Below are 13,006 nucleotides of genomic sequence, written 5' to 3'. Positions count from 1 at the left end.
GCAGAAGGATTTCCCTGTTCCTGCTGGCCACACTATTCCTGATGCAGGCCAGGATACCATTGGTCTTCTTGGCCACCTCCATGTGTACCAGCTAAAAGCAATTATGATGAGGGAGACACAGGACATCCTGATGCACAGCAGAGCTGAATAGATTTGTGTAACCAGCAGCTGCCATTCTCCTGGTGACATATGGCATTTTAGAACATTTTCTACCTGTAAACTTCACAAAGATGCAGCAGTCCAGAGCCTCACTGCCCTAGTGAGATACAGAATATTAAATGACTTGTCAGGCAGCATGTAGCAGCTTAATGGTGAAGCTATTGATCCAAGTCTTTCCTTGATTCCATCCACTGCATTACAAACCTGTTTCTGACTTCCCTTTAGGATTCTTCTTTGGTTGAAACCTCTGCTCCTTCAAATGCATTTTCACCTTACAAATTAGCACAAAGCTGTCTGCACAGACTGCCATAAGCAGAACCAAGACCAAAAGCCTTCCCCAAACAGCAGTTCTGCATGGTGAATATACCATAGGGATTATCAACATTAGAAACACATTATTGCATACTGAACACATTTAGCAGGCTAAAATGGGATTATCAGTGCATTTTGTCAGACATAAATCCCCAGTGATACACGAGAACGTGCCAGCTCTAGGATCCTAGGGGTAATATTTCATGAGCCAAGACAGGAGAATTAGAAAGAGGAAGATGGGCTGCAGCCCAAGGTCTGTGAGGCCAGTGGTAATGCTCTTATTGATGATACTGGGCTAGACTTTCAGCTTTTGAAGAGCATGGAAAAAGAGAGGCAAACAGGAGAGATCCATCTGGGACTGATCTGTTCTGAATAGCTTAGCTGAGCAGAGGGTAACTACAGATGCATGTACAAAGCCTCTGCCAAATTGAAACTTGGGGCCAATTTCTAGGTGAACAGAACTCCTATACCTTAAACTGCACATGTGATCTGAGCAGGTGAGAGCCCTGATGGCTGCCTTGAAAACTACAGAGTTTGGAAGAAAAAGCTCTAGAGCAGCATAAGGGCACAGTCAGACAGCTTAGAGCTAAAACCACTTCTCTCTCTTCCTTAGCCTACACCACTACAGCAAAATGCAAGAGGTTACCCCTAGGAAAGTGTGAAAAAGCTAAACTGAAGAAGGAATTCTCATTTTGGCATGACCCTACAGGTCAGGTTTCAGACTGAACCATTTTAAGATCTGAAAATAGAGTTAATCCTACAGAGAGACTGGGTCACCTCTTCACCTGGCATCAATCACACACCATTTGAATGTGATCAATGAGACTGGGAGAGCTGGAGGGGTCTCGCTTACCTGTTCCCTCACCTTCATCAGCCTGGAGAAGAAAAGGGAAGGAGAGCTCTGTGCACCATTCTTGTATGCAATTCACTTTGCCTTTTTATTTTGGAAAGGCTGAGAAAGTCATGAAAAGCTACCAGTGATGAAAACCTCTCCTAAACCAGAGCTAGGCAAGTAACCTTTCAAAGAGCTTAGACCCTGTATCTCAACACCACAAGCTCACGGGCTGAAACATCTCCTGGCCTAACCGATGCAGGGAAGTCATTCTGCCCCTGTGCTCAGCACTGGCCAGGCCACACCTTGAGTCCTGTTTCCAGTTCTGGGCCCCTTAGTTTAAGAAGGACATTGAGACACTTGAATGTGTCCAGAGAAGGGCAACAAAGCTGGGGAGGGGTCTGGAGCGCAGCCCTGTGAGGAGAGGCTGAGGAGCTGGGGTTGTTTAGCCGGGGGAAGAGGAGGCTCAGGGGAGACCTTCTTGCTGTCTACAACTCCCTGAAGGGAGAGTGTAGCCAGGTGGGGGTTGGTCTCCTCTCCCAGGCAACCAGCACCAGAACAAGAGGACACAGTCTCAAGATATGCCAGGGGAGGTTTAGGCTGGATGTGAGGAAGAAGTTCTTCCCAGCAAGAGAAATTGGCCATCGGAATGTGCTGCCCAGGGAGGTGGTGGAGCTGCCATCACTGGAAGTGTTTACGAAGAGCCTGGAGGAGGCACTTGGTGCCATGTTTAGTTGATTAGATGGTGTTGGGTGATAGGTTGGACTTGATGATCTCTGAGGTCTTTTCCAACCTGGTTAATTCTATTCTATTCTATTTTAGCAACTGCCAGCTTAAATTTTAACTCCCTGGGCCGACTACAATTGTTCTAAATGTCATCTTTGCCGTTCAATTATCACACAAGCCACATAAAACCCTTTGGGTTTCCTGCTCTGGTGGGATCTGCACGCTTGACTTCTGCTTCCCAGCCCACTTCTGCGTGGGGCTCTGAAACCCTTTCTGCCAGTAAAACTCAATTGCTTCGCTGCTTCCCAGAATACGAACACAAAGGGGACATAACACCATCAAGCTGAGTTTATTTCAGACTTGGGTGAACTTCCATGGCACGCTCCTGGCATTGTTTGCTCTTGCTTAACACCGTGGTGGGAGAGCATTTTGGATGGTGCTGGTGCCTAAGCCGACCAGGCTGGCTCAGCAGCTTCCTTCCGGGTGGGATCGCAGAGAGGGTCGCTGCACTCACTCGCTGTAAACTCAGACCCTGTGAAACTTCCTCAGAGAGTCAAGAAGCACAGGAGAAAGTTGTTCAAAGCTTTACAACATGCAATTTGGATGCAAGGCATAATGGAAGTGGCTGTGTGGGAGGATATCACTTCGTTACAAACCTCAATTAGCTGCCCAAAGGTTGCTGTCATCTCCAGAGGCCGTTCCATCAGGCTCGACAAGAGGTTTTCCAGTGGAAGAAAAAAGCTGCTCCCCGCTCTCCCTTCAGGCCTGAGAAAGCTGTATGGCTTTTTTAGCAGTTCCTAATGAAATCCCAGATTATTTCTTCTCCTCTGGGAGACTTCAACAGTCATGGAAACTTCACAGAGCCCACATGTTTGCAAACCCCAAGCAAAAGACCAGTAAAGAAATCAACTGCAGCTCTCCAATTAGCATCTGACATTCTCACCCATTTTTTTTCTCTTGATGGGGTGAAATTTGTCCCCTAAATCACGCTGATAAATTCAATGAGTTACCAAACCCAGCATTATTCCATGTGTTAAGGCACAGTGAAATCTAAGACTCCAATTCACAGTGGGATTTGCTTTCTGCATAATATTTGGGGAGGGGTGATGGGGGTGGGGAGGGAAATATGAAACCAACCCAGCAGTTTCAAACATGTTAAAGGGGCTAATACATACATGAATATTTGCTTCAAGCTCCTTATTGTGTATTCACAGCTCCTGCCAAACACAACAGCAGAGCTGGGGCATTAGGATATGAAATGGGAAGTGGTCACATTTTCAAAGCGAGCTGCTGGGTGCCAAACACTTTTGAAAATCTGGCCCCTGCCTCTTTGGTGCTGTTCCAGCAAGAAATATCTCCCTGCTGGCAAGGGGCCAGCCAGCTTTGGAAACCCTCTTGCACAGTTATTTCAGCAAAGCATAAAAGCCAATCCCCAGCTTTCTCTGCCTGATTAAGCTCTGTCACCAATCACTGCGCAGCTCTAAGGCCCACGTGAAAATATTCCTAGATAAATCCTCCATCTCCAGAGAGAAATGTGTTTCCTGTACAACTGTAAATCCAGGGCCTGTGTTGAAACTAATCCAGTCTGGCAGTGCTCTGGCCCTGGAAAAGCCTCCTTGGAAACGACAAACTTAGGCAATGGCAAAGCCATCCAATCTTTTCGTGCCACTATATTATATTAAAAACACCTGGTTTATTTGTACAATGACTTACAGAGCAGGGGGCCTAGAAATTAATAATAATAATAATAATACATAAAACTTTATAGCAAAAAATATACATATAACAATTCATCCTTTTATGAGATATAGAAATGCTGTATATTTGTGTGTGTGTGTGTGTGTGGACATATATAAATATCTGGGTTGTACTTAACATTTAGGGCACTTGTGTGGAGCTCTGTGCGTCTAGGGACGCACAGGTATCATTGCTATAGCCCTCTAGGTGCCATGTGCAGATACAGAAACACACATAAATACACACACAGGAGCAGATTTACACTCTGTGAGTAGCTGGAGTCCTGCACGCCGGCTGGGAGCGCCCAAGGGAGTCAGCGAGCACCCGCGGTAGTGTCCGTGGGAAGAGAAGGGAGTGTCATCGCTGCGGGCACAGGACTGGCTTGATGCATCTTCCTTTGTGAAGCACCAAATTTGCTGGGCAGTGGCAGCCTGCCACGCAGGGCTTGTTGCAGGGGCCGATCTCGTTCCAGTTGTCACAGGTTTTGACACATCCTGGGCCACAGGTGTCATACACCGCACCGTGCTTGCACTGGGTGGCTGAAAGGCAGGGGAAAGGAACCAAACGTGAGCGCTACACAGAGCTGGGCATCTCTTGCCCTGGCTTCTACTGCAAACAGCAAAACAGCACATTTTGATCTGGCAGGCATCTGGACGGATGTGGCAATGCCTTTAACAGCCACAAAGTTACAGACCTCCAGAGAACAGAACAGAACAGGACAGGACAGAATAGAACAGGACAGAATAGGATAGGATAGAACAGGATAGACTAGAACAGGATAGACTAGAACAGGATAGACTAGAACAGGATAGGATAGGATAGGATAGGATAGGATAGGATAGGATAGGATAGGGTAGGATAGGATAGGGTAGGGTAGGGTAGGATAGGATAGGGTAGGGTAGGGTAGGGTAGGGTAGGGTAGGGTAGGGTAGGGTAGGGTAGGATAGGATAGGATAGGATAGGATAGGATAGGATAGGATAGGATAGGATAGGATAGGATAGAACAGAACAGATGTGGTAGGTTGAGAGAGGGCCTGGCTCTCCCTTCTCCACAGAGTAAGAAACCACAGCTAACCCAGTCGGAGGAGCAAAGCTATATATTTACAAGCATATATGGAAAGCAGGTTATATATAACACAATATATACAGGTATTTACAATATATACACAGAAATATACAGCAAAGAGAAATAACACAACAAAAATCCCTCCCTGTAACCCCCTCTCTCCCCCCCTACCTCCCCTTTTTTCCCAAAAAGGGGTTAGAGAGAGAGAAAGGCAAGTTACTAAGGAAAAGAATTGTTAGTAAGCTTCAAAAGCCCATGCAGGATTAGTTTTTGCTTATCTGAAGGCCAACTCCAGCTAGTTTGTGAAGAAGCAGGCAGGGAGAACAGGCTGAAACCCAAACTCCCCCAACTCCCAAACCAAACTGAACTGAGAAAAAAAAAAATCCAACTGCTTTACAATTTAAAGTTGCATTTTATCCATCCACCAATGAAATTCATTTAGAATACCAGAATGGTTTTGTTCTAGTACCAAAAACATTTAGCCAGAGTGTCCCAGCACTGTTTTGTCTTAAAGGCACATCCTCAAAAGATCACAACAGATTGGAAAAGGCCTTTGAGATCATTGAGTCCAATCTATCACCCAACACCATCTCATCAACTAAACCATGGCACGAAGAGCCACATCCAGTCTCCTCTTAAACACCTCCGGTGATGGTGACTCCACCACCTCCCTGGGCAGCACATTCCAATGGCCAATCTCTCTTTCTGGCAAGAACTTCTTCCTAACATCCAGCCTAAACCTCCCCTGGCACAGCTTGAGACTGTGTCCTCTTGTTCTGGTGCTGGTTGCCTAGGAGAAGAGACCAATCCCCACCTGGCTACATCCTCCTTTCAGGGAGTTGTAGAGAGCAAGAAGGTCTTCTCTGAGCCTCCTCTTCCCCAGGCTAAGCAACCCCAGCTCCCTCAGCCTCTCCTCCCAGGGCTGTGCTCCAGACCCCTCCCCAGCTTTGTTGCCCTTCTCTGGACACCTTCCAGCAACTCAGCATCTTTCCTAAACTGAGGGGCCCAGAACTGGACACAGGACTCAAGGTGTGAGGGGCCAGAGTGTCCAGGAGGCTGACTGGAAGCTGTACTTCATACCCATAAGTCCTGCATCCCTATAAAATAGGCTGAAAAATCAATTTCCTTCCCTTTTCCCCCTCCCTCTCTCCTCCCAGGAAGGATGCCCAGGCTCTTATCTCTTTGGAGGGGAAAGCAAGGCCTGATGTCAGCCTTGGCAATGCTGCCAATTAGGCCTGCAGCTGCCTAATTGTGGCCTGGACCTGCCAAGACAAATTTTGTGCTGTGTCACAACAGTGTGGTATGGAGAGCAGAGAGGCTTGGTTGGAAAAGGGCATGAAAGCTTGGGTTTTGTTAGCTTGGTTTAAAGGAAGGTTTGTGTAAAGCTTTGGTTTAATGAGCTTCTGTGTTAAGCCCAGACTATGGATTTTGGTGTATTTTATATGCTTTGCTATGCTTTGTGCAGTTGTATGTAGTTGTAAGTGGCATTTCCATTTAACCTTTCCCATCCTATCCAATCCTTTGTGAGAGTGATTTTCTTTTGCCCCTTTTGGAAGAGGAAAAAGAGCAATCTGTCTTGCTCTAAACCACCACCAGGGAAATACTACTTGCAATGGGACTCCACTCCAAATACATGCAACACGAACATAAAGGTAGCAAAATGCCTCATCAAAAGGGTAGCAAGCTCCCATCAGTCTCAAACTTGTTGAGACTTGTAACACAGCTGATGGTGCAGACTGCTTTGGCAATGATTCTGTCTATCAGCAGCTCTCACCTTTCTGTTTAAGGCCTAGGAGTGTTTATTTATTTGTTACAATGCCTTTTCCAAAGATTCACTGAATCACAGATTGTTAGGGGTTGGAAGGAACCTCAAAAGCTCATCCAGTCCAACCCCCCTGCCAGAGGAGGGTCTAGAGCAGATCACACAGAACACATCCAGGCAGGTTTTGAATATTTCCAGGGAGGGAGACTCCACAACCCCCCTGGGCAGCCTGTTCCAGTGCTCTGTCACCCTCACAGGGAAAAAAAGCTTCCTCCTGTTCCCATGGAACTTCCTACGCCTCAACTTTCACCACTGCCCCTCGTGCTGGCATTGGGCATCACCCAGCAGAGCCTGGCTCCAGCCTCTGGGCACTCCCCCTGTACATATTCCTGAGATATTTACAAGGACAGACAGTTATTGTCAGTCCCATTTCTACAGAAAGAAGAAGGGAAAGGAGAGTCATTCACCACATCAGACTCCCTCTTCCTAAGCTATTTCCAGCATTGTGTGTTCCAGCAAACCAAGGCAGTGATGGTAACCCAGCAGCACCATTGCTAAACCAACCAAATGTTAAAAATCAATTAGCTCCAGGCTTTTATGATATTTAACCACTGACAGTGAGGATTCTTCTGCTTAATGATTCCAGTATCTATTCATTGATCTATGCAGCTGACAGTTCAATGCATTGCCAATACAGGAGAGCACCGAGGGCTCAGCTAAAAGCACTGCACCCCCTCCAGATCGATACTTAAACTCTGAGCTTTTTATATCCTTCCTTTTTAGCGGGGAGAATAATCCATGGTTCAATAGAGAATAAAAGTCTGTTATTCTTCCTAATGGCTGTGCTGATGGCTGTGCCAAGCACTGATAAAGCAGTTTATAGATGGTAAAGGGCTCCCAAGCATGTCCTGCTGCACACAGCGAGAGGTGATTGCATAAAGAAGGCTTCTTCCATATTGAAAGGCATTGAAGGCACAGACTTTTTTAAAGACCAGATCTGTTGCAGGCAGAAAAACGCTGTTTGGGTGAGAAGATTTGCCCTAGAGTACCATTACAGCACTGCTATTATTCATAGAGAGAAAGCAGGCAGCAATAAATTGATTAAATACACAAGAGTGTATCACAGGGGACAGAAGTCTTGGTGCTAAGGCATCACAAATGGAAGAGGTTCCTCAGAAGAGCATCAGCTGCTTGCAAGTTTGCCTCTGTTTGTGCACATGTGAGAAGCAGCCCTGAGGAAAGGATTCTGGCAAGGGTGCAGACAAAATTCTCAGGACACAAATATTAAACAAGCTCACAGAAAAAAAACTAGGAAAAAATTGGATAGCACAGCAGAAAGTGAGCCTGGAGTTACAGGGAATCAACTGCTGAATATTAAATAGATACTGGTGGGGGGGAATGGGGGGGAAGCTTTCTTGCTTTAATATGAGAAGGCACTAGAGCAAGCTACTTAAAAACTCTGAGCAACATAGAAACATAAAATCAATAAGGTTGGAAAAGACCTCAGAGATCATCAAGTCCAACCTAACACCTGACAACAAAACCATAGCTCCAAGTGCCACATCCAATCCCTTTTTGAATACTTCCAGGGATGGGTACTCCACCACCTCCCTGGGCAGCACATTCCAATGGCCAATTTCTCTTGCTGGGAAGAACTTTCTCCTCACCTCCAGCCTAAACTTCCCCTGGCACAGCTGGAGACTGTGTCCTCTTGTTCTGGTGCTGGGTGCCTGGGAGAAGAGACCAACCCCCACCTGGCTACAACCTCCCTTCAGGTAGTTGTAGATGGCAAGAAGGTCTCCCCTGAGCCTCCTCTTCTCCAGGCTAAAACAACCCCAACTCCCTAAGCCTTGCCTCACAGGGCTGTGCTCCAGACCCCTCCCCAGCTTTGTTGCCCTTCTCTGGACACCTTCCAGCACATCAATATCCTTCTTAGATTGAGGGGCCCAGAACTGGACACAGTACTCAAGGTGTGGCCTAACCAGTGCTGAGCACCGAGGCAGAATAATTTCCCTGCTCCTGCTGGCATCTTTTACTGACCATCATTTTAGAAACGTGGAAAAAAAAAACCATCTTGCAGTCATGTTCAGGGCAGGCTTACTCTGCTGTGGGCAGAGCTCTTTCTTTTGAGAAGCTTTTTGAGAACTTTCTTTTCAGGCTTTACATTTTCATCTCTCTCCACACGATAACCAGCACCAGAACAAGAGGATTCAGTCTCAAACTGTGCCAAGGGAAGTTTAGGCTGGAGGTGAGGAGAAAGTTCTTCACAGATAGAGTTGTTAGCCATTGGAATGTGCTGCCCAGGGAGGTGGTGGAGATACTGTCCCTGGAGGTGTTCAAGAAAGGATTGGATGTGGCACTTGGAGCCATGGTTTAGTTGTCAGGAGGCGTTGGGTGCTAGGTTGGACTTGATGATCTCTGAGATCTTTTCCAACCTTATTGATTCTAAGATTCTATGATAACATTAAAGAAGGAATAAACAAAAGGGACAACTCAAAAGACATTTCAAGGACTCAGGAAATTTAGAAGGCAGGGGGGGAAAAACCCATGCAAACAATATTGAGCATGCAGTAAAGCACAAGGTTCACAACCAGCTCTGTGGTGTGCTAAGAACAGAGATTGAACCTCCTCCCAACAAGAGGGGAAAGGAGAGAGGTGCAGAGCTCCCAGGAGCTTTGCAAATGGAGTATTAGCTGTCAAGAAAGGAGGACCAAGATGGTGAAAGATAGAGAGTGGTTGTCCACACACAGTGAATTATATTAAGAGGGCTGTTTACTAGAAGCTTTTGTCCTTCCTCTGAGCTTCCCTTCAAAGGATCTCTAATGGACCAACCCCAAACTGAAAGGTTAGGCTTCAATAGGTGCAGGTTCCATACAGAAAGGATTCTGCTCTTCAGTTCCCAGGCTGCACAGGTTTCCTCTCAAAAAGCTTTGCTGCAATAACAGCTGGCCTGTTCATTCCACCTGAGCTCAGGCTGGTGTCTCAGCCACAGTTTGAGGAAAATGGGCCAAGGTCACCTTTCCACTTCCCCATCTGCCCCCCAGGGCAAACAACAACCACTTACAGGCAGCCAGGACATCTGTAAGCACTCCCCAGCTCCCCTCTACCACACATGGATGTGGTATGTCAAAACACCTCCTTCTCCTTCAGATGCTGCCACGTACAAGATCTGCTGACTTTGTTTTCTGCTGTAGGCAGCCTCTAGTGGCATGACTAACTTGTTGTCAAGGGGAAAAAAAGCAATCAGAAAAGGACCATGGCTGCTGTTTAAGTTCCCTTGCATGGCTTTCACTGGTGCCTGCTCCAGTTGTTAACATGTGGGGTGCTTGATCCAGAACATTCCACTTCATCAACAGTTTAAAAAAGCAAAATGAAGACATTCTGCAGTAGGCTTCCTGGGGACTGCTGCAATGAATCAGCACCATGCAAACATGAAAGACAGAAGCAATGCCTTTGCACCCAGCTCTCGAGGCCAACTCCTCTCTTGAAGAACTGAGCTCTGTTCCTAATAACTTCCTTAGTCCCTTAGCAAAAAAAAAAACAAAAAGGAAGACTCAAAAACCCAACTGCAGAGTACAGAAGTTGCTAATAATACTGCACTTTGCAACATCACCAGCCCCAGCAGCAATTTTCCACTCTTCTAGAACATGTGTTTGGCATGACAGATGTGAGCCTCCTCAGACTGCTTTCTGAGCTGGTGGGATGATAGCCAGCTCCAGCCCAGAAGCCATGTAGTCACATCAGTGCAGCACTGTGCCTCAGCTAATAAACCCTGCCTAATAAGGCTACAGGGTTTTCAGACCAGAGCTGGGTTATCCTGGCTTGTTTGGCAGTTTCAGAGAGAAGACTTATATCTGTCTATACCTGCTCTCTGCAGACCTGGCACCAGTTGTTTAGGAGCAATTCCTGCTCTCCAGCACAAAAGCCAAAACAACTAACATGGAGCTGCTGAAGGATTTCCTTGGTGGACGATTTTTTGGTAAATCTGATGGCACAGGCATTTCTCAGCCAGTATTTGGGCACAGTTTGGGTTTTCAAGGTGTTTTGGGGTTTTCAGGGTGTTTGGGGGTTTTCAAGGTGTTTTGTTTTCCCAGCCAAGAACAGAGTTGTGGTGAATGCAGTCAAATCCAGCTGGCAGCTGGTGTTCCCCAGGGCTCAGTTTCTGGGGCCAGCCTTGTTTAGCATCTTTATCAGTTATCTGGATGAGGGGCATCTGCAGATGACACCAGACTGATCTGCTCAAAGGCAGGAAAGCTCTACAGAGGGATCTGGACAGGACAAGCTGGATTGATGGGCCAAGATCACTTGGATGAGTTTTAATGAGGCCAAGTGCCAGGTGCTGCACCTGGGTCACACCAACCCAAAGCAACTCTACAGGCTTGGGGCAAAGTGGCTGGAATGGTGCCCAGCAAAGGATCTGGGACTGGTGGTTGACAGCCAGCTGAACATGTGCCAGCAGTAGGCCTGGGCAGCCAAGAAGACCAAGAGATTCCTGGCCTGTATCAGGAACAGTGTGGCCAGCAGGAGCTGGGGAGTGATTGGGCTCCTGTGCTCAGCACTGGTGAGGTTACACCTGGAATATTGGGTTGGGATTTGGGCCCCTCAGTACAAGAAGGACATGGAGCTGCTGAAGTGCATCCAGAAAAGGACCACAAAGCTGGTGAAGGGTCTGGAGACCAAGTCTTAGAAGGAACAGCTGAGGGAATTGGGATTGTTCAGCAGAGAAGAGGGGAAGCAGGAGAGAAGATGCATACTCATCCTCCCCTAATTCAATCAATCACTTGGGAAAAAGAGAAAACTCTTCTATTTTGGTGAGGCTGTTGGGACACATCAGCACTTCAGTGCTACCATTTGGGCTTTACACTGCATTATAGCCCATGACTGCATTTTCTTCTTGCCTGTGTAGCCACAGAATCACAGAATGGTTTTGATTGGAAAAGATCTCCAAGGTCATTGAGTGCAGCCATTGAGCTAACACCACTATGGCCATGAAACCATGCCCCAGTGTGCCAGCTCACCTGCAGAGACAGTGACTCCACCACCTCCACATCTGCCAGCCTTGAGTCTTCTTTCTCACAGCACCCTCAGAAACCCAACCTTAATTTATTATGATTCAAGGCTTTTCCCCCTTCAGTTTACTTAACTGCACTTTGCAAACTGCCTGCTAAGCCTTTCTTGGGCTAAAGAATTTTCTTTTTTCCTATCTCTTTTCCTTTTCTTACCTCTTCCTTCCATTTGTATAATTTCTTTCCCTCTTGCATGTATCACTTTCTCTTATTTCTTGTTTCTCTCACACTGGGTCTCCTATTTCTTTCTTCTTCATACATCACAGAATCATAGAATCAACAACGTTGGAAAAGACCTCAGAGATCATCAAGTCCAACCTGTCACCCAACACCTCATGACTAACTAAACCATGGCTCCAAGTGCCACATCCAATCCTTTCTTGAACACCTTCAGGGACAGTATCTCCACCACCTCCCTGGGCAGCACATTCCAGTGGCCAATTACTCTTTCTGGGAAGAACTTTCTCCTCCTCTCCAGCCTAAACCTCCCCTGGCACAGCTTGAGACTGCGTCCTCTTCTTCTGGTGCTGGGTGCCTGGGAGAAGAGACCAGCCCCCACCTGGCTACAACCACCTCTCAGGGAGTTGGAGACAGCAAGAATGTCTCCCCCGAGCCTCCTCTTCTCCAGGCTAAGCAACCCCAGCTCCCTCAGCCTCTCCTTATAGGGCTGTGCTCCAGACCTCTCCCCAGCCTTGTTGCCATTCTCTGGACATATTCAAGTATCTCAATGTCCTCCAGAGATCATCCAGTCCAACCCCCCCTGCCAGAGCAGGGTCACCTGGGGCAGGGTTGCAGAGGAATGCATCTAGCATCTCAGTGCCCATCATATTTCACCCCATGCCCATCCTAACAGGTCTTGCTCCCTATTACTTCCCAAGGAAAGCCTTTTTCCTCAGTCCCATGCAGATCCCACCAACCCTTTCATGTCCTAATCATATTCCTTACACTTTAGATTCTTCTCTTCATCCCTCTGGTTAAATGACAGCTGACATCCCACTTACTGAGCCAGCCTCAAACCTTGGGCAGCAGTATTGTGCAGTGGACTTAGAGGCCACAGTGTGGGAGGAGGAAGAGCACGGCAGGGAGCAGGAGATGTAATCCAGGCTCCTGAGCATCTTGCTTGGCTGGCCCTGCAGACAGCACAAGCTTTCTAAGGATTATAAAAATGAGCTAAGAGTACAGCAGTCAGGGTAGAGGAACTGGCAGCCACACAAGATCAGGTTTTTATAACACACAAAAGAATAATTAAAACCTGACTTTGCTAATAAGTAGACTCCATTTTCCTCAGAGCACAGCTCTTGCAAACATCCCACCAGCTATGAAAATGTCAAGCAGGAAATGAAAGT

General features: G+C 47.0%; 1 protein-coding gene across 2 annotated transcripts in view; it reads right to left on the bottom strand.

Moving 5' to 3' along the window:
* Positions 1 to 3,155: 3,155 nt before the first annotated feature.
* The window catches only part of BMPER (BMP binding endothelial regulator), a 198,251-nt gene continuing 188,400 nt past the window's right edge, over positions 3,156 to 13,006 (bottom strand). For both annotated transcript variants that reach the window (XM_054177146.1, XM_054177147.1), the window contains one exon: positions 3,156 to 4,305. In XM_054177146.1, the coding sequence (XP_054033121.1) occupies positions 4,124 to 4,305 (182 nt within the window). In that variant the 3' untranslated portion in view covers positions 3,156 to 4,123. The remainder of the gene's footprint in view (positions 4,306 to 13,006) is intronic.

Source organism: Dryobates pubescens, chromosome 38 (assembly GCF_014839835.1).
Source record: "Dryobates pubescens isolate bDryPub1 chromosome 38, bDryPub1.pri, whole genome shotgun sequence".
Classification (NCBI taxonomy): domain Eukaryota; kingdom Metazoa; phylum Chordata; class Aves; order Piciformes; family Picidae; genus Dryobates; species Dryobates pubescens.
Note: the sequence above shows the minus strand (reverse complement) of the source record. Positions and strands in the feature narration are given on the sequence as shown.